This window comes from Thamnophis sirtalis, unplaced genomic scaffold, assembly GCF_051295495.1.
Source record: "Thamnophis sirtalis isolate CommonGarterSnake01/CBP01778 unplaced genomic scaffold, rThaSir2_p1.2 scaffold_2, whole genome shotgun sequence".
Classification (NCBI taxonomy): domain Eukaryota; kingdom Metazoa; phylum Chordata; class Lepidosauria; order Squamata; family Natricidae; genus Thamnophis; species Thamnophis sirtalis.
In genome coordinates, this window is record NW_028261382.1 from 99,828,637 (window position 1) to 99,850,519 (window position 21,883).

Below are 21,883 nucleotides of genomic sequence, written 5' to 3' on the forward strand. Positions count from 1 at the left end.
ATAGGCTGCCCAATCCCGGAGGACTCCGGGCGGCTTACAAAGAACAAGAAAAGAAAGCAGAATAAAATAAGAAATAATTTAAAAATTCCCCAACACGCATACGTTCTGATCGGGGCTGGACCCTACATAATAAGGTCAACAGCCCCAGGCCTGCCGGAACAGCCAGGTTTTAACAGCTTTTCTGAAGGCCATGAGGGTGGGTGAGGTCCGGACCTCTGGGGGCAGCTGATTCCACAGGGTCGGAGCAGCCACAGAGAAGGCTCTCCTCCGAGGCCCCGCCAGCCGACACTGTCCGGTTGACGGCGTCCTAAGGAGGCCCACCCTGTGGGATCTTATCGGCCGTTGGGAGGTATGTGGCAGTAGGCGGTCTCGCAAATACGCTGGTCCTGAGCCATGTAGGGCTTTAAAGGTAATGACCAACACCTTGAATTGCGTTCGGAGACCAATTGGCAGCCAGTGCAGCTCGCGGAGGACAGGTGTAACGTGGGTGTATCTCGGTACACCCAATATCACTTTACAACTCTGTGATTTTATTACCAACCTTCCTCAACCTGTCGTGGTGGGATGGTCCTTCCAGACCTTCCCAGAGGAGCATAAGGGGTGCGGGGGGTTGGATCAGAAACGACCCCTTCGCCTGAAGCTCTGATCTCCAATCCTGGACCCTCGGACCTTCGTTTCGTACCTGGGCCTGGCATGGCCAAGAGGGGGTTGGTCACTTCTGCCAGGGTATGTCTCCTCTTCCCACCGCGAGATCCTTGCAACGCCTCGAAGGCCTGGGCAGGATCCGTTTCGGATTCCCCTTCCGCTTCAATCCCTTCATCGATGGACGTTTCCATCATGCTAGTAGGGAGGGACTGGCACCCCTTCCTCACCATCATTGGGGGGACAGGATCCAGCAGGCAACCATTCAACTGATGAGGAGGAAGGGGGAGAAAGACATTAAAGAGTATGGTTTTAGTACGGAAGATTCAGAATTAGATAGGATACTCATGGGAACGGATAAAAAAATGATTAAAAATTGTACAATTACTTACTTATAATAAACCTAGAAGAAGAAGAGGTTAAAGACACAATAATAAGGGGCAAAAAACTTTGGATATACAATAGAACTAGAAAAATGGAAACAACTATGGAAAGGAACTATAAAATGACAATGGCGACAGCATACAAAGGGAATTTATATAAAATGTTTTATAGATGGCACATGACACCGGAAAGATGAGCAAAAATGTTTAAGAATAAATCAGCTAAATGTTGGAAATGTCACCAACTACCAGGAACATATTATCATATATAGGGGACATGTAGAGATGCAAAAAGCTACTGGGTTAAAATACAATCATGGTTAGAGAAAATGATACATCAGCCCATAGAATTTAAGCCAGAGTTATTCTTATTGGGTATTCTACCAGAGAAATATACTAAAGAAGACTCATATCTGATTGTACAAATAATAATTGTATTTGCACAAAATTGGAAAGCAGGCAAAACCCCATCAGAAAGAGAGATAATAAAGAAGATATTAGATTGTGCAGAAATGAATAGGTTGATTTTGAGAATAAAGGACAAAGAGGAATCAGTGTACTACAGGACATGGGGGAAATTTTATGATTGGCTTGAAAAAAGATACAAATAGAAAGGAACAAAGGACAAAACAACTCAGACGACCGTTATTAAATCAGGGGGCGGGGAAATAAAGTATGAAAATGTAAATATACAGGCGGAAAAATGATATGAATTGACAAATGTTAAATAGCAATTATAAGAATGTATATTTAAGAATGAATTTGAAAGGAAAAATAAAAAACAACTTTTTTCAAAAAAAGAAACCCGGGGGGGACGGGACGTTGAAGAGAGGAATCCGCATGCAGGCTATTCGTTTAGTGACGAGATGACCACATACAACCATTTATTGAGTGACCAAACTTAAAACGCACTGAAGTAACTTAGGAGTAACCCATGCATTTGTGACAATCAAAGCACATGAAACCATGGTCATGGGATCAAACATACAATTAAGAGTTGATTTAAAATAGCCGGAGTGGCGCAGTGGCGAGAACACAGTATTGCAGGCTGACTCTGCCAATTGCCAGGAGTTCGATCCTGACCGGCTCAAAGTTGACTCAGCCTTCCGTCCTTCAGAGGTGGGTAAAAGGAGGACCCAGATTGTTGGGGGGCAATAGGCTGACTCTGTAAACCGCTTAGAGAAGACTGTAAAAACACTGTGAAGAGGTATATAAGGGCTATTACTATCTTCCTTCCTTCCTTCCTTCCTTCCTTCCTTCCTTCCTTCCTTCCTTCCTTCCTTCCTTCCTTCCTTCCTTCCTTCCTTCCTTCATCCGGTATTGCAGGCTAACCCTGCAGACTGCTAGCAGTTCGATCCTAACCTGCTCAAGGTTTTCTCAGCCTTCTGTCCTTCCGAGGTGGGTAAAATGAGGACCCAGATTGTTGGGGGCAATAGGCTGACTCTGTAAACCGCTTAGAGAGGGCTGTAAAAGCACTATGAAGCAGGTATATAAGCCTAAGTGCTATTGCTAGTCGGTCCTTTCCTCCTTCCCTCCTTCCTCTCTTCCGTGTTGGTGCAGTGGCTAGATGAGTATTGCAGGCTAATGCTGCCAACTGCCAGCAGTTTGATCCTGACCGGCTCATTGACTCAGCCTTCCATCCTTCCGAGGTCAGTAAAATGAGGACCCAGATTGTTGAGGGGCAATATGCTGACTCTGTCAACCACTTAGAGAGGGGTGTAAAAGCACTATGAAGCGGTATATAAGTCTAAGTGCTATTGTTATTCCGTCCGTCCTTCCTTCCCTCCTTCCTGTTAGAATCCAGTATCGCAGGCTTAATTCTGCCAATGGCCAGCAGTTTGAGTCTCCTTTGAGGAAAGGAAGGAAGGAAGGAAGGAAGGAAGGAAGGAAGGAAGGAAGGAAGGAAGGAAGTGTGGTGGCACAGTGGTTAGAATGCAATATTACAGGCTAACTCTGCAGACTGCTAGCAGTTCGATTCTGGCCAGCTCAAGGTTGACTCAGCCTTCCCTCCTTCCGAGGTGGGTAAAAGGAGGACTCAGATTGTTGGGGGGACAAGAGGCTGACTCTGTAAACCACTTAGAGAGGGCTGTCAAGCACTGTGAAGCAGTACAGAAATCTAAATGCTCCTATTGCTAGATCAGTGTTTCTTTACCTTAGGAAGTTTAAGATGGATGGACTTCAACTCCCAGAATTCCCCAGCCAGCAAGGGTCACCATGAAAGGGAGTTTCTCATACCCTCCATGCTCTTTTCACAAGAGAGTCTGCCCCTCTTCAGCCCTCATCTCTGCTGAAGCCTCAGCCAAGCTCACCGGAGCAGCTGTGCCTGTGACTGACGGTGTCTCTCCCAATTAATCAAGCTTAGCGCCAGCCCCTCTACTGGGGAGGGGGAGGAGGTGTGCAGGGAGGGGCCGGACTGCAGCCACCAGAAGCAAAAGGGGGCACAAGCATCGCGCCACACAAAACCCTCCCCCTCCCCTCCGCAGAGGGAAAATGCGAGAGGTCCTTACTTTTGGGGTGTCGATTCTCTCTTCCTCCATGAAGGCCGCGTCCGCCTGGCAGACGGATCTGGGAAAGGAGAAGGCCTCGGCTGTGGGTGGGAGGCCAGGAGACCTTCGTAGCCGAATGTTTTGAGAGTGCATGTTGACAGGAGCCACGGAAGCCTGCGAAGGGCGAGAGAAAAGGACAGTCAAAAGACGGTTCAAGCAGAAGACCAAGGAAAGCGGGAAGTTCAAGGATGCCATGACGAAAAGGGGTTAGGCTAGAACAATAGAAGAACAGAAAAGAATAGTAGAATAGAATAGAATAGAAAAATAGAACAGAATAGAATATAAATAGAAGAATAGAATAGTAGAAGAATAGAATATAAATAGAAGAATAGAACAGAATATAAATAGAAGAATAAAATAGTAGAAGAATAGAGGAACAGAATAGTAGAAGAATAGAATATAAATAGAAGAATAGAATAGTAGAAGAATAGAGGAACAGAATAGTAGAAGAATAGAATAGAAAAATAGAAGAATAGAATAGTAGAAGAATAGAAGAATAGAATAGAAAAATAGAACAGAATAGAAGAACAGGACAGAATAGTAGAATAGAAAAATAGAACAGAATATAAATAGAAGAATAGAATATAAATAGAACAATAAAATAGTAGAAGAATAGAGGAATAGAATAGTAGAATAGAATATAAATAGAAGAATAGAATAGTAGAAGAATAGAATAGTAGAAGAATAGAATAGAAAAATAGAACAGAATAGAAGAACAGAACAGAATAATAGTAGAATAGAAAAATAGAAGAACAGAATAGAATATAAATAGAAGAATAGAAGAATAGTAGAATAGAATAGAATATAAATAGAAGAATAAAATAGTAGAATAGAGGAATAGAATATAAATAGAAGAATAGAAGAATAGTAGAAGAATAGAAGAATAGACTAGAATATAAATAGAAGAATAAAATAGTAGAATAGAAGAATAGTAGAATAGAATAGTAGAAGAATAGAATAGAATAGAAAAATAGAATAGAAGAACAGAACAGAATATAAATAGAAGAATAGAATAGAAGAATAGTAGAATAGAAGAATATAATAGAATATAAATAGAAGAACAGAATAGAATATAAATAGAAGAATAGAATAGAACACACTCTTCTGTGTTCTAGATTGTCCAACTGCTCTAGAACAGGGGCCAGTTTTTTTTTTACCTTGGCGACTGTTTGTTCGGCGATGGTGCTGGGCCGCCGCTGGCGAGAGTCCAACCGCTGATCGACGGGGAAGCTACTGCGGTGGGACTTCAGCCTCTCCACCAGCAGGTAGTAGATGGCAGCAAAGTGGTTGTAGCTCTTATCCTGCAGGGACTGAGAAGGAAAGAGGCATCCGAGAGTTAACTCAGGGCACCGATTCCTCTTCCCCGGCGTCCTTCGGGGCATCGGATCCTGCCCCAAGGCCTTTTGCCCCCGGGATGGCGCAGAGCTCCCCTGAATCAAGGTGCAGTCCTCGAGTTACAACCATTCGTTTAGTGACCGAAGTTACAATGGCACTGGCACTAAAGTGACTTAGGACGGGGTTTCGCTTCTCCTCCAAGAAGCTTCTTCAGCTCTAACCGGATGGTGGGGAAGGGAAGGATTGATACTCCTTGCAGACGGCTGGTCATTTGCATCCTTCTAGAGCAGTGATTCTCAACCTTGGCAACTTGAAGATGTCCGGACTTCAACTCCCAGAATTCCCCAGCCAGCATTCGCTGGCTGGGAAATTCTGGGAGTTGAAGTCTGGACATCTTCAAGTTGCCAAGGTTGAGAAACACTGTCCTAGACACTTCAAATGTTCCTCAATCCTTGCATAGGAAGGAATTTTATGCAGATGTTCATATTCTAGATCAGTGTTTCTCAACCTTGGCAACTTGAAGATGTCCGGACTTCAACTCCCAGAATTCCCCAGCCAGCATTCGCTGGCTGGGGAATTCTGGGAGTTGAAGTCTGGACATCTTCAAGTTGCCAAGGTTGAGAAACACTGTCCTAGACACTTCAAATGTTCCTCAATCCTTGCATAGGAAGGAATTTTATGCAGATGTTCATATTCTAGATCAGTGTTTCTCAACCTTGGCAACTTGAAGATGTCCGGACTTCAACTCCCAGAATTCCCCAGCCAGCATTCGCTGGCTGGGGAATTCTGGGAGTTGAAGTCCGGACATCTTCAAGTTGCCAAGGTTGAGAAACACTGTTCTAGAGGGTCCTTGAAGCACTTGGAAGCTTATCTGTGTCCTCAGGGTCACCTGAGTGGCCTCTGGCTACTACCCGGGGGAGGGCCTTCTCTGTGGCAGCTCCGGCCCTCTGGAACGAACTCCCCGCAGGGATTCGGACCCTCGCCTCTCTCCAGGCCTTCCGAAAAGCCGTCAAAACCTGGCTGTGCCGGCAGGCCTGGGGTTGATGAGTTCCCCTTCCCCTCTCGACTTGTGTGGTTGCGTGATTCTTGCTTATTTTAATTATCTGTATTCTGTTCTATGTTCCCCTTTTTGAGTTGTTCGCCGCTCTGAGTCCTTCCCGGAGAAGGGCGGCATACAAATAATAAAATTCAATTCAATTCAAATGGTTCCTGTGGCCTGCAATAAATCCTTCCATTCCCCACTGTCTTTTCAGAGCTGAAGAAGCTTCTTGGATGAGAAGCGAAACGTCTTCGAAAGAGGAAAAAAACAAGGAACTCCAGCTGTTGCTTGTAAAAGCACCTTTCGGGCAACCACGACCTGGATGACTTTTTAGCTATGCAATTTGGGATGAAGACCCTTGGAATGGGGTGGGAGAAAGAATGGATTTCCAGAGGGGGAAAAATTGCAGACTACAGGAACCGTTTGCACCACCCAGGTGACCCTGAGGACACAGATAAACCTCCAAGTGGCCTCAAGGACCCTCTGAAAGGATGCAAAGGATCAGCTGTCTGCAAGGAGGATCAATCCTTCCGTTCCCCACCATCCAGTCAGAGCTGAAGAAGCTTCTTGGGTGAGAAGGGAAACTTCTTCAAATGAAAACAAAACAAGAAAATCCAGTTGCCTCTTTAAAAAAGCCCCTTTGGGACAACCGTGACCTGAATGATGGAGAATCTCTACAAACCTTTAGCTATATAATTTGGGATGGAGACCCTTTGAAGGATGTGGGAGGAGGAAGGGATTTCCAGAGGGGGAAAAATTGCAGACTACAGGAACCATTTGCATCGCTCAGGTGACCCCGATAAACCTCCAAGTGGCCTCAGGGACCCTCTTAAAGGATGCAAATGAGCAGCTGTCTGCAAGGAGTATCAATCCTTCCGTTCCCCACCATCCAATCAGAGCTGAAGAAGCTTCTTGGATGAGAAGAGAAACGCCTTCAAAGAAAAATGAGAAAGTCCACTTGCCTCTTGGAAAAAAAAAGCACCTTTGGGACAACCTGGGGGAGGGAGAATCTCTACAGGCTTTACCTGAAGTGTACCCCAATCGTTTCAACCTAATGGGGGACACCGGACTCTTACACCCTGTGGCTGTTGGGGCTTTTCCAACCCCCCCCCACCCCTCTTTTGCAGAGGGAAGCTGAACCCCACCAACTCAGGTCTTCGGATCCCTGCATAAAGCAAAACCCAACTCCAGTTGGGTCTTTCTCAATTCCGAGGCCCAGAGAGAAGCGAAGCTCCAAGTTTCATTGATGTACATCCTCCTACCCTCCTCCTAACCTCTCTCCCCCCCCCCCACACCCCCTGCTGGAGTTGCTGGCAGGAAGCATTAATATTGCAGGCTCCACACCAGCTAAAAATATCGACCGGCTCTCAGGAAGGGATTGCACAGAGTCCGTCGGGAGCCCTCGGAGTGTATTTATTTCTGGAAAGAAGCTCCCTTTGGAATCCTAGCCCAGAGAGCGAAAATAATCATTAAAAGGCGGCTCTGCAGGCTTTTTAAGCAGACGGGACTTTCTTGGGGCCGGGAAGAAGTGGTGATGCGCAAAGAGGGTTGGATTTCCTGTTTTGCTCCCCGGCTCCTCATGGCTTCCCAGAACTTCCTGGAGAAAACAACGGCTACTTGTCCTTTGGGATGCGAAACCTCGGGCGTGAAACTTTTTAAAGAAGTGTTCCTGGGGTTTAAGCGGGAGGGATTAAAAGGTTCCTGCAATCATGAGAACCGGCCCCTTTTTAAAAGAAAGGAAATAGCGATCCGGGTGGCTTGGAGGGAATTTCCAAAAGTTGTGGTTAGGATGGGGGGAAAAACATGAAAGGAAAAGTACCTATTTTTCCCCCCAGTTCTGATATATATTCCCCTCCCCCAAATCTATCTATCTATATCTATTTATCTCTATTATCTATGTATCTATCAATCATCTATCAATCATCTATCTATCTATCTATCAATCATCTATCATCTATCTATCTATCTATCTATCTATCTATCGATCGATCGATCGATCATCTATCTATCTATCAATCATCTATCTATCATCTATCTATCTATCTATCTATCATCTATCTATCATCTATCTATCAATCTATCTATCTATCTATAGCAATAGCAGTAGTAGACTTATATACCGCTTCATAGGCCTTTCAGGCCTCTCTAAGCGGTTTACAGAGAGTCAGCATATTGCCCCCAACAATCTGGGTCCTCATTTTACCCACCTCGGAAGGATGGAAGGCTGAGTCAACCCTGAGCCGGTGAGATTTGAACCACTGACCTGCTGATCTAGCAGTAGCCTGCAGTGCTGCATTTAACCACTGCGCCACCTTGGCTCTATCTATCTATCTATCTATCTATCTATCATCTATCTATCTATCTATCTATCTATCTATCTATCTATCTATCTATCTATCTATCTATCTATCATCTATCTATCTATCTATCATCTATCTATCATCTATCTATCTATCTATCATCTATCTATCTATCTATCTATCTATCTATCTATCTATCTATCTATCTATCTATCTATCTATCTATCATCTATCATCTACCTATCTATCTATCTATCATCTATCTATCTATCTATCTATCTATCTATCTATCATCTATCTATCTATCTATCTATCTATCTATCTATCTATCTATCTATCTATCTATCATCTATCTATCTATCTATCTATCTATCATCTATCTATCTATCTATCTATCATCTATCTATCTATCATCTATCTATCTATCTATCTATCTATCTATCTATCATCTATCTATCTATCTATCAATCTATCTATCTATCTATCTATCTATCTATCTATCTATCTATCATCTATCTATCTATCATCTATCTATCATCTATCTATCTATCTATCATCTATCTATCTATCATCTATCTATCTATCTATCTATCTATCTATCTATCTATCTATCTATCTATCTATCTATCTATCATCTATCTATCTATCATCTATCTATCTATCATCTATCTATCTATCTATCTATCTATCTATCTATCTATCTATCTATCTATCTATCTATCTATCTATCTATCTATCTATCTATCATCTATCTATCTATCATCTATCTATCATCTATCTACCTACCTACCTACCTACCTACCTACCTACCTACCTACAACTCCCAGAATTCCCCAGCCAGGTGTGAAATCCAGACATTTTAAAGCATGCTGCCTGGGGAATTCTGGGAGTTGAAGTCCACAGGTCTCCAAGCTGCCACTTTTGGTGACCCCTGGATTAAATAGTCCGTCAATGCCGGAGATTGTTGTTACCTCGATGGTTTTTTGCTGGTCGATTCCCAGGCTGTGCATCAACCTCAGGACCTGCTCGTTGTATTCCCCGATGGGAGGTCCGTTCTCTTGCCCCTGGGAGTAGAGCGCGGGTCTTTGGACCGGAACCTCTATCAACATCCACTTGTGCTCCTTAATCTGAGCAATGCTGAGTCTCTTGGATGGATCCAGAACCAGCATCCTCCGGATGAGATGCTCGCACTCTGCGCAGGCCCCAAAAAAGAGAAAGAGAGTTGGATACAGGAAGGGAAAGCGTCTCGATACAGGACAGAAGAATTTACTGTCACTTCTGAATGTTCACTGATCGGCATATATTAAAAACAACATTTCGATCAGTGATGACCCAAACCTTTGTGCATTACATCATCTGCGCATTACAAGCCATTAATACAGGCGATCCACCCCTTAACGGCCCCTATTGGGACCAACAGCTCCGTCACTCAGTGACACGGTCGTTAAGAGAAACGTCAATGGACAAATGGCTGCAAAACTTGAGGGAGTGAGCAAAGATGGCTAAACTAACCGCTTTGATTTTTTTAAAAAATATACTTTTTTATTTTCCATTTTCATAACATATAAATCACATGTATATTATTACATAGTCAATATCCTATTGTATTAAGTAGTAATTACATCACTTCCTCTTGTCATCAACGCCCAGAAAGATAAAAAAGAAAGTGGGTCTCTGGGACTTCTGGGACTTCCATCACTTGCAGCAGGTGAGAATCCGTAGGGGATGGAAGGCGGAAAGAGGCCGAAAACAGGGGGGGGGGGGCGCTGTACCTTCAGACATGAAGTAGGGGATGCGGAACCTTCCTTCCAGAACTCTCTGCCGCAGGATGGGGAGGGTGGGTCCATCGAAGGGCAGAGCTCCACAAACCAAGACGTAGAGGACCACGCCCATGCTCTGCAAAAGAGGATCAGAGGGACACAAGGTCACATCACCACAACCCTGCTCCAAACACAGCAGCCACTGTCTCATGTTTCGTTTTCCTTCCGAATTCCCATCTCCTTCCTTCCTTCCCTTCTCACTCTTTCCTTCCTCCCCACTCTCATCTCCTTCCTTTCCTCTCCCTCCCATCATTTTCCTTTCCTTTACTCTTCCTTCCTTCCCTTCTATTTTCGCTCTCCTTCCTTTCTTCCCATTCCCTTCCTTCCCTCCTTCCCATTCTCATCTCCATCCTTCTTTTCCTTCCTCCTCCTCCTTCTTCTTCCCATTCCCATCGCCTTCCTTCCCTTCCTCATTCCTTCCTTTCCTCCCTCCCATTTTCGTTTCCTTCCTCCTCCCTCTTTCCTTCCTTCTTCCCATTCCCATCTCCTTCCTTCCCTTCCCGCTCTTTCTTTCCTCCCCACTCTCATCTCCTTCCTTTCCTCTCCCTCCCTCCCATCATTTTCCTTTACTCTTCCTTCTTTTCCTCCCTCCCATTTTTCCTCTCCTTCCTTCCTTCCTCCCATTCTCATCTCCATCTTTCCTTCCTCATTCCTCCCTCCTATTTTCCTTTCCTTCTCTCCTTCCTTCCTCTCTCCCCCCATTCCCCTCTCCCTCCTTCCCCTCCTCCTCTTTCCTTCCTCCCCCTCCCATCTCCTTCCTTTCCTCTCCCCCCCTCCCATCATTTTCCTTTCCTTTACTCTTCCTTCTCTCCTTCCCTCCCTCCCATTTTCCCTCTCCTTCCTTCCTTCCCAGTTCTCCAACACCTGGCCGAGCCCTTCTCTGACCTGCTCTGGTTCCTATCAAAGCCACCCTTAGGGAGCAAACATCCTGAGCGGTTGTGTCAGCAAAGACACCCCCACCGCCCCGCCCCACCACCGATCTCCGTGCTCTGAGGCACATTCTTTCCTTCTGGGATCCATCAGGCAGGATGTTTTTGTTAGCAGCCCAGCCAAGTCAACAGCTCCCGCCATCAATCCTCCTTGTTTTGGCACGCGTGCAGAGAGAGCGTGAGGTTCCGTGTTTGAGCCCTCGGGTGTGTTTGAGGGCGTCCAGAGGGTTTGTTTGCAAGTGAGGGGCAGGGAAGCACGGGGCAGGGGGGGGGGCAGCTGCTCCTCCTTACGGAGCCCTGATGGGAGAAATGGGCTCGCTTGCTCAGCGGCGGCGGGGGGGGGGGGAAGAGGATGGGCGCTTCCGGAGGACCAACTTCAAAGGAGGCCTTTGGTCCTGACCCTCCTTACATCCTGCAGGCCTGCGAGAGATCCCATCGGCAGATAGGCTGAGGCTGCTGGAAAGGAAGAGGAGGCTCTGGACGGCCCCGTGTTCTTCCCTCCCCTAGCCTGGCGTGACCCAAAAGGATGGAGGACTTTGCCTCCAACCCCCAAGCGCCTGCAGAAGCCCTTCTAATCCCCCGAGAGACCCAATTAGTGGAGAGAAAGAGCAGCAACCGTCTTTCAAGGCGTTCTTTCAAACCCTGTTTTGGTCTCCAGGATGTAGCAAAGATGTGGAGACTCTAGGAAGAGTGCAGAGAAGAGCAACGAAGAGGATTTAGGGGACTGGAGAATAAAAGATAATTAAGAACGGTTGCAGGAACTGGGTATATCTAGTTTATGAAAGAAGGACCAGGGGAGACATGATAGCAGTCTTTCAATATCTCAGGGGTTGCCACAAAGAAGAGGGAGTCAAACTATTCTCCAGGGCACCTGCTGGTAGAACAAGAAGCAATGGGTGGAAACTAATCAAGGAGAGAAGCAACTTAGAACTGAGGAGAAGTTTCCTGACAGTGAGGACAATTAATCAGTGGAACAGAAATTGCCTGCAGAAGTTGTGAAGGCTCCAACACTGGAAGTCTTTAAGAAGATGCTGTATAGCCATTTGTCTGAAACGGTACAGGGTTTCCTGCCTAGGCAGGGGGTTGGACTAGAAGACCTCCAAGGTCCCTTATCCTATGTCATTTAAAAAAAACACACACACCACAAGGCCCTGGACTCTTCTGAGGGATTCTGGATTCCCCTCCGTGTTTCTTTTCCCCCCAAGAGCTGCATGAAGGAAGGCGGCGGCCCAGGGCCTGGTCCGGTCCCAGAAGCAGGAGTGCCAAAGGCCTTTTGACCTTCTTCCCCCTAGAAAGCCAGCAGGCAAACCCCTCCAGCCTTTGAGAATCTGGTTGGATCTCCCAAGGGGGAAGAACTTAATCTGCTAAACCCAGCATTGACACACCAGCACAGCTTGATCCAGATTCAGGATGGAGGGAGGGAGAGGGGGAGGGAGGAAGGGAGAGAGGAAAGAAGAGAGAGATGGAGGAGAGAGAGAGGGAGGGAGGGAGGGAAGGGAGAGAGACGAGAGGGAGGGAGGGGGGGAGAGAGAGGAAGGGAGAGAGAGGGGGAGGAAGAGAGGGAGGGAAGGGGAGATAGAGGGAGGGAGGGGGAGAGAGAGAGGAAGGGAGGGAGAGAGGAAGAGAGGGAAGGGGAGAGGAGGGGAGGGGAGAGAGAGGAAGGCAGGGAGGGAAGGGGAGAGAGGGGGAGGAAGAGAGAGAGAGGAAGGGAGAGAGGGAGGAAGAGAGGGAGGAAGGGGAGGGAGGAAGGGAGAAAGAGGGAGAGAGGGAGGGGAGAGAGAGGAAGGAAGAGAGAGGGAGAGGAGAAAGGAGAAAGGTATTTTTTTTTAGCAATTCAGAGAATCCGAATGGGAGGAGGAAAGGTGCAGGGGGCTTCAACAAAGACAAGAGAGGCAGGTACCAAATGTCCAGCTGCGGCCCCTCGTACTGCTGGCCTTCAAAGACCTCGGGAGCTGCGTAAGGTGGACTTCCGCACCACGTGGTCAGAGGCTCCCCGCTTTGTAGAAGTTTCCAAACCCAAAATCTGCAGAGGAAAAAGAAGAAGGGAAAAAAAAACAACCCAGATTGACAAGAGAGCCTCTTTTCTACCCGGCAGGTGTCAAGAACCTTTCATGGATCCAGCCCAATTCCTGGGTTCTGGATCACTTTGTGAAAAGAGCCCTTCATTCCTTCACATCTCCTTCCTTTCCCTCCTTCCTCTCTCTCTCCCTCCTCCCTCACCTTTTTCCTTTCCCTCTTCCTTCCTTTCCTCTGTCCCCTCCCATTTTTCCTTCCACCTCCAATCTCCCTTCCTTCCCTTCCTCCTCCCTCCCATCTCTCCCTCCTTCCTTCCTCCCATTCCCATCCTCTTTCCTTCTTTCCCTTCCTCATCCCTCTCCTTCCTTCCTCCCATCCTTCTCTCGTTTCCTCCCATTTTCCATCTGCTTCCTTCCTTTCCCTTCCTCTCCCTCTCCTTCCTTCCTCCCATTCCCATCTGCTTCCTTCTTTCCCTTCCTCCCTCTCTCCTTCCTTTCCTCCCATTCCCATCTCCTTCCTTCTTTCCCTCCCTCTTCTTCCTTCCCTCTCTCATTCCTGCCCACCCCTTTTTCCTTTCCTTTACCCTTCCTTCCTTCCTTCCTCCCATCTCACTCTCCTTCTTTCCTTCCTCCCATTCCCATCTGCTTCCTTCTTTCCCTTCCTCCCTCCTTTCCTTCCTTCCTTCCTCCCATCTCACTCTCTTTCCTTCCTTCCTTCCTTCCTTCCTTCCTCCCATTCCCATCTCCTTCCTTCTTTCCCTTCCTCCTCCCTCTCCTTCCTTCCCTCTCTCATTCCCGCCCACCCCTTTTTTCCTTTCCTCTTCCTTCCTTCCTCCCATCTCACTCTCCTTCTTTCCTTCCTCCCATTCCCATCTGCTTCCTTCTTTCCCTTCCTCCCTCTCTCCTTCCTCCCATCTCCCTTCTTCCTCCCATTCCCATCTGCTTCCTTCTTTCCCTTCCTCCCCCTCCCCTTCCTCCCTCCCTCCCATTCCCATCTCCTTCCTTCTTTCCCTTCCTCCTCCCTCTCCTTCCTTCCCTCTCTCTCATTCCCACCCACCCCTTTTTCCTTTCCTTTACCCACCCTCCCTCCCTCCCTCCCTTCCCTCCTTCCTTTCTCCTGGGCTCCGGATAATTTTGTAAAAGGAGGCTTTCCTTTCTAAATGCTTTGCCCGTCCTGGTTTCCTTGAAGCCCAACCGTTTACAATGGCATTTCCCAACTGCAGCCATTTTAAGACGGAGGGACTTCAACTCTCAGAATAGCCCAGCAGTGGGAAGGCTGCCTCCTTTATCTGCCACGTTTCCTCCAGGAACAAAAAAAAAAAAATTGGAAATCCCACAATAAGGTCCTAGGATCCAAGCTGCAGGGGATCCTGGACCCCGTGACCAGCTTCCCTCCCTACCCCGCACCTTCCCAGATGCTGAACGAGAGGAAAAGGTGCATTAATCTCACCCCTCGTGGCTGTCAGACGTTAAGCCTCGGCAGATCAGCGGGAGAGCTCGCTCTTCCTCTCGGCAAATCCATATTCTAAGATAGATTCGGCAAAGGGGGGAAGCCGGCCAGCCTCCGGCCGCTGAAATGCCCTTTGGGTCTCTTATTATTTTTTAAGAGGGAAGGTTACATTTCATAACCCCCCCCCCTCTTTCTTTAAAAAAAATGATTCAAGTACAACTGTTGACACTCCCTCGGGTGCAAGAAGGAATTTCTGTTGGCACTGAAATTGCATGGATAATGAAGCGGAGGGGATTAATGGGCTAAGAATAAGGACGCCCCCTCCTCCTTCTTGCGTCTTTCTTTCCCCATCTTTGTCAATTTTAAATCAATTTTACTGCTAATGTTTATTTGTTCTGTTTTATTTTGCTGTTATTGATCATAAGCCATTTAAAGCCTCCCTGGGTGAGATGTGTGGCATCTAAGTTTAATCTCTCTCTATATATATTTATATAAACGGCTCTGTGTGTGTGTGTCTGTGCGTGTGTCCCCCAGCATAACTCTGGAATGCCTGGAGCCATTTCAACCAAAGTTGGTATACAGATGACTTACTCTCTGGAAACAAATACTGTGGGGGGTAAGACACCCCTAAAACCCCTCGGGGTGTGTGTTAAGATACAGTCTGTTGTGCCGTAAAATGGCTTCTACTGTACTGGCATAAAATAGCTTCTAATGTACTGGTGTAAAATCGCTTCTACTGCACTGCCGTAAAATGACTTCTACTGTACAGCGCAATAGAGTTGCTATGGTAATGGCTTCACAGTACTCCACAAGGGGACTCCCTCTGGTAAGGGGGAAAATCCAATGCTAGAAATTATGCCGGGTTATCAAACCATAAATAAACAAAATGCTAAAAATTCTCTGGAGAATCTGTGCACGTGCCTAGACGCTCATGAGGATATCCATGGTAGATAATGCAAACGTCCTTCTGAAGATATGCTGTATTCTGCCCAGGTTCTTGGCCTTTGGCTAGGATTATGGGAAACGGAGTCTAACATGTGCAGAAACACACCAGTCTCTAACCCCCAGGAGCCAAATTCAACATCCCTTCCTGCCACGTCACTTAAACATTTTTGTTTAAACGCTATGAAAATGTAATGTTCTTGGAAGACTCGGCCTCTGTAACCACTGGAGATCAGAAATGGGGGGGGGGTTCCGCCCCCCCCCCCGTAAAAGACAATTAGATCTTCTTGGTGTTTTTTTCCAAAAAACGTTTCGCTTCTCCACCCAAGAAGCTTCTTCAGTTCTTCTTACAATACAATATAATACAATAGCAGAGTTGGAAGTCCAGCTGCCTTTTTTATTTTTGGATGGGTGGGAGAAATCTTTGGGACAACCATGAGCTGAAGGACTGACATTCTTCAGAGACACCTAACCGTTGCAAGCTTTGCTAAGGATACGAAAAGAGGTTTTAGCAGGCCTGATCCGATCCCCCGTTGGCTGCCCTTGCTACTTGATTCAAAAAGTGAAGCCGAGCCCAGTTGGCATTTCGAAAGGAGGCGACCCGCGGTGGCCTAGATGGGGACGTGGGAAAAAATAAATCTGGGAACAGGGGAAAAAAAAACAAACCACTTTTCCACCGTTGCTAGGAAACTGTGGGATATCTCAGGAAGTCACCTGGCACCAGGCTTGGACGGAGAATGATTTCATCTCCTCCCTCTGCTTCATCTTCTTTTGTTGTGGCCCGCCAGCAGAGCTGACAGCAGATTTCGGACAGTGAGGAGGTTGGGGAGGAAGATGGGCCAGTCCTGGAGTCTGGGGAAGGCTCGGACGAGGGCTCTGCATCGGAGGCAGAGAGGGGCCAGGGCCGTCTGACAGTTATCAGCTGCCTTCGGAGTCGGACATCAATGGGGCAGAAGAACATCTGGAGCCTGTTCCCAGTGTGCGCATGCACAGAGTTGCCAGACGAAGGGAGCAGCTAAAGAACAGGGGTCGACTTGGGAGTAAGGCCACAGGTGGACGATGAATGGCCCCTTCCAGAGGAAATAAAAGAGGAGCGAAAGGGGAGGTGGAGTTTGCAGGAGACAATTTGTTCACTTCATTGGCTCGTGACTCTCCGAGGCTCCTTGCCAAGTTTTGCTGATATCGGCCTGGCAGCTCTCCAAGCCAGATAAGGTCTGTGGCTGTAAATCCTCCCTTGAAAGACTTCGGTGGATGTGAATGAGTGGAATTCACAGTCAATTAATAAAAGGGGTTTTTTACTGTTGGGACAAGGAGTTTGTTTCCTGCTCTTGGGAAGCACCTCAGTCAGGACATCTTCTCTGCCTGGTTTCGGACCTCTCCAAATTTGAAAGCCTCAAGAAGGAAGCCGTTAATCAGCTGGCGGCCAACGGAGCATTTCTGGTCCCAAATATCTGTTGTTGCTGCCAATCCACAAACACACACACACACACACACCCCTTTCCAAGGAATGCCTAAAATCTCCACCTCCTAAACGGCCTGAGCATTGCAAAAAAAAAGAAAAAGAAAAAAGAACTGGAGGTTCGAAAGGGCAGAACTTCTGAGCCAAGGAGGAGCCGACCGTGAAGGGAAGAGGAGATGATGGGAGGAACCAGAAGAGCCTGTTTTGTCCCCTTTCACGGGTTAACCTCACCCGCCCAGCCAGCCAGCCCTCCGGCAAGGAGGCTGCCGGAGGGAAGGGAAGGGAGGGTATTCGAGCTAGCGCAGCACAGTCCTTGGTGGGAAAGGCTCCAGGAGGCACGGAAGTGCGTCTTTCGTTTGTCTCGGGCAGCCTGTTCTTTTTCGCACGCCCGCTGTCAAGGAGTCACCCGCGTTGTTGGCAGGGCGAGAACTTGGGCGCGGCCTTGTGCGGCGCCCCGGCGTGCAAATCGAGAGCCTTTTCTAAAGAGGCTGCCCTGATTTCTCTCTTGCACAAAGCCAGAGAGAGAGAGAGAAGCAAATAAAATTCTCCGCAGTGGTTTTTGCAACCAATCCCTTCTCGGGTCAAATACATTTTGTGTGTGTGTGGGGTGTGTGTGTGTGTATGTGGGGGTGGGTGGGTGGGTGGGTATTTGGGTGAACGTACATCTGATCCCTGGTGGATTTCAGGAGGGGTAAATTTCACAGAGCTGTGGGGTCCCTTGTTGTTCTCTGAGATGTTTCATCCCCTGACACGGTAACAGAATCAGCACTAAAAGGCCCTTGTCTATAAAACCCCCTCCTTTCTAGCACTGATGATGTTCCCTAGTTGGGTCATGAAACGTCTGCAAGAAAACCAAAGCTCAGACATCATCAAGGACCCCACAGTCCGTCCGTCCTTCCTCCTCTTCCTCTTCTCCTTCTCCCCCACTCCTTTCTATCACCGAAGATGTTCCCTACTTGGGTCATGGAACCTCTTGCAAGAAAACCCCCAAGCTCAGAGACCACCGAGCACTCCCCAGTTCCACCCTGAGCTACACGTTTTCTCTCCTCCGTCTTTCCCAGAGCTGCTTCCTTGGGTTTGAAGTCAACCGAGCGATGCCATGTGACATTATCAGCAGACGCCGGGGATGACAATTATACAGTCTTTACAAGACTTCTTGCAGGCATCATCAAGGCTTCACTTCGCATTAACGCTGGGTGGGGAAAGCAAGGAAGAATTTATCTTGTTGGGCAGCAAAAACACCCAATGGATTTCGCTGATCTCCATACAAAGAAGTAGATTCTTTCCCCTCCCTCCTCCTTTATTCGTATCTAAGGCTAAACCACGTTTGGAGGCTACAAGGAACAGCTTCTGGGTGCCTTGATTTCAATCTCCACCTACAGCATAGGCTTCGCCTAGATCTTCGCCCTAAATTATCTTCAATCTCTGCTGGGATCAACAAAAAGAAGCCAGCTTCATAAATGATAGCCTGGAGTTCTGATCAGGCAGTTAAAACAAGCTGCGATTGAGCCAAAAAAAAAACAGAAGGGCAGTTTTCGGTCCTCCTTCTTCAAGTTACGTCAAACAAGGATGTTACTAACATCCAACACTCAGTTGTACCTTCTCCAAAACTATGACAATGGTGTCCTTGACTGGCTTCATTTAAAAAAAAAAAACAAAACCGTTCAGGATGTACCTGCCATTCCTTATTTTATTTTAGACTAGCCGATAACCTGTGCTGCACAGTAGAAGTCATTTTAAGGCACAACAGGCTGTATCTTAACCGAATACACACTCCAAGGGGTGTTAGGGGTGTCTTATCCCCACAGTATTTGTTTCCAGAGAGTAAATTATCTATGTACCAAGTTTGGTTGAAATTGCTCGAGGCATTCCACAGTTAGGCTGGAAAACACACACACATACACTTTTATATATATATATAGATTCTGTTTTGGAGTTGAATTAAGTATCTGCCAAGAGTTGCAAAACACATTGAATCCTCTAAACAGCATAAGATGGTCCTTTACAAGCAAGTAGAAGTGACAATATTTTTATCCAAACCCAATTGGGAGCCATGTTTTTTAGATCATGGTTCAACCTATCCTGGATGCAAAATTAAACTGCGATAATATATGACCTCTGTTACTAAAGCCAGATGCTTTGAAGTCATTTTAGCATCCGTTCCCGCTTTCCCTATCACTGTCAATCCCTCAGTTCCTCCTCCTTCTTAGATCCAAGCACTCTCTGCCAAAGTTGCGAGAAATAATTTCTTCCAAGAACTCGACAGCGTTACAAAAACCCTCCGAAGCTCAAACATCTCCCCGCTTCTCGTTCCTCTCATATTTTTTTTAAAAAAAAATTCTAGTTAGGCAAATCCACGAATCCTTTTGCATTATACAGAGGCAGAGGGAAATTATCCTACTGCGGCAAACAATCTGCTGTATTTAGATTTGTAATTAAAACGGAATCAAGCGTGCTAAAATAACCCAAGTTTCCATTTTGAGTTTGCTGCTTCTTCTTTTTCTTCTTCTTTTCTTAAACCCTCCAAATTAATTAATTTGATTGTAACTTGCACATCTGGCTGGGGGGAGGGGGGAAGAGTAGGAGGTTGCTACGGTGCTGCAAACAGGAGTAAAAACCTCTACAGCGTTCAAAATGACTCTGGTTTGGCCAAGAAGAGGGGAAGGCATCAAGCAGGAGCCATTTTTGTAGCAAGACTTTAGGGCCAATTTTAACTAAGCCTCCTGAGTGCAAGTGGGATGGGAGGGGGGCACTATTGTTTTTACTCTCTTCATATCGGTTTTTAAAAAAATGTTTGTAAGCTGTCGTTGAAAATTATGATTTTCTTTATAAATAAATAAATAGCAATAGCAGTTAGACTTATATACCGCTTCATAGGGCTTTCAGCCCTCTCTAAGCGGTTTACAGAGTCAGCATATCGCCCCCCACAGTCTGGGTCCTCATTTCACCCACCTCGGAAGGATGGAAGGCTGAGTCAACCTTGAGCCGGTGAGATTTGAACAGCCGAACTGCAGAACTGCAGTTAGCTGAAGTGGCTGCAGTACAGCACTCTAGCAATAGCCATAGCAATAGCAGTTAGACTTATATACCGCTTCATAGGGCTTTCAGCCCTCTCTAAGCGGTTTACAGAGTCAGCCATATATCGCCCCCCACAACAATCCGGGTCCTCATTTCACCCACCTCGGAAGGATGGAAGGCTGAGTCAACCTTGAGCCGGTGAGATTTGAACCGCCGAACTGCAGAACTGCAGTCAGCTGAAGTAGCCTGCAGTGCTGCATTTAACCACTGCGCCACCTCGGCTCTCTAAACACCAGTCCACACACACGCACCCCCCCAATGCGGAAGCTATTCACGTTATGGGAATACCTGCTATCTTAATATTCATGTTGTTATCAAGTAGGAGATTCTCCGCTTTGAGATCCCGGTGTACGACTTCCGGCCGTGACAATATTCCACAGCCGAGAGGATCTGCCAGAATTTGCGCCGGGCATCCGTCTCGCTCAAACGTCCCCGATTGGCCAGGTAATCTGCGGAAAGAGGAAAGGCAAAAGGTGAATTGCACAGAAAGGCAGCTCAGTGGGGAGGGGGGGGGTTGCTTCTCATGGTTTTTTTTTTGGGGGGGGGGAACTCTCCTCTCTCCCAAATTCAGAAGCCCGAGCATGGCACCATCTTGTAACGGGCAGCAGGAGGGGGTGCTCTGAGCTGAGAGATTTTCGTAGCTAGCTAGGTGGAGGTTTCTGCATTCGTATGCACCAGTGCCTGCCCTGATGGAAACCAGAAAGGAGAGACGGCCAATTTCCCCCCTGGAAGAGCGAAAGGCCCGGCCTTTCTTCCTAGGACATTCTGTCCTGGCTCTTTGCAAGAACGAGGACGCTAAAAGGGTTGCTTGGAGGCCACCTGGAATTTCCTGTGTGTGCTTGGGAACGGGTGGGGTGGGGGAAAGAGAGAGGGGGGGGAGAGAGAAGTGGAGGGAGAGAGAGGTGGGATGGAGAGAGAAAGGGGGAATAAAAGAAAGAGGGAGGGGGGAGAAAGAGGGAGGGAGAGGGAGAAGGGAAGGAGAGAAAGAGAGAGGGAGAGAGAGAAGAGAGAGAAGGGAAAAAGAGAACAAGGGAGAGGGAGAGAGAAAGAAAAAGAGACAGAAAGAGAGGGAGGGAAGAGAGAACGAGGGAGGGAGAAGAGATAATGAGGAAGAGAGAAATAGAGGGATGGAGAGAGAGGGAGGGAAGAGAGAATGAGGGGGAGAGAAAGAGAGGACAGAGAGAGGGGGGAAGAGAGAATGAGGGGGAGAGAAACAGAGGGAGGAAGACTTCAATGCTTTCAACCCTCCTTAATGCTGTACAGGTATATTTATATATATATAAATAAAAAAGTGTAAAAAAATGTTGTACTTGTTGGCAGGGCTAACCCAGCTATCTGGTGCAATCCTTTAAGAGTTTCAGGATTCGAGATCTACTGAAGGGGGACTTCCGCTACAAGTCAAGCGAGATCTTTTCCTGTGATTTTTTCATTATTATTTTTTATTGTTCTTATTATTACTATAGCAGTCAAGAAAGAAATCCCAGATGTCCTTCTGGCACTTCCTCCTTCTATCTTCTGGTAGAGCGGCTATGGGCTTGGCGAAATGGCAAACAGGAAGATGCGTCAGGAGCTAGAATGAAGTCTTAAGGAAGGGCCTTTGGTTATGCTTCTCACACCCGCTTATAAGATTTATTATTAGTATTGTTTTTCTGAACTACATTCCCCCCTCCGACACCATCTTCCCTAAACTACACTGCCACCACTTAAAAAAGCCAAGTTTTAAAGTCCTTCTGAACCCCAGGAGGGTAGGGGGTCAGGGGTAGGTTCCTACCTGCTCCTAGTACCAGTTTGCTTCAGGCGTGCTTCACTGCGCACAGATGCGCAGTTCAGTGTAAATTTTTCTGCGCATGCGCAAAGACCATGAAAACCTAGCAAAAAACACGCTGGCAACAGCAGTGGAGACCGGGGAACCAGGGGCGTGGCCAGCCTGGGTTGCTGCCGGTTC

The 21,883-nt window shown here is 47.0% G+C and overlaps 1 protein-coding gene across 1 annotated transcript in view; it reads right to left on the minus strand.

The window, feature by feature from the left end:
* The window catches only part of SIK2 (salt inducible kinase 2), a 60,813-nt gene that overhangs the window by 9,679 nt on the left and 29,251 nt on the right, over nucleotides 1-21,883 (minus strand). Inside the window, 9 exon segments of the mRNA XM_087706527.1 lie at nucleotides 683-911; nucleotides 3,533-3,685; nucleotides 4,729-4,881; nucleotides 9,217-9,437; nucleotides 10,018-10,141; nucleotides 12,894-12,991; nucleotides 12,994-13,017; nucleotides 20,227-20,292; nucleotides 20,295-20,387. Coding sequence (XP_087562653.1) covers nucleotides 683-911; nucleotides 3,533-3,685; nucleotides 4,729-4,881; nucleotides 9,217-9,437; nucleotides 10,018-10,141; nucleotides 12,894-12,991; nucleotides 12,994-13,017; nucleotides 20,227-20,292; nucleotides 20,295-20,387 — 1,161 coding nt within the window.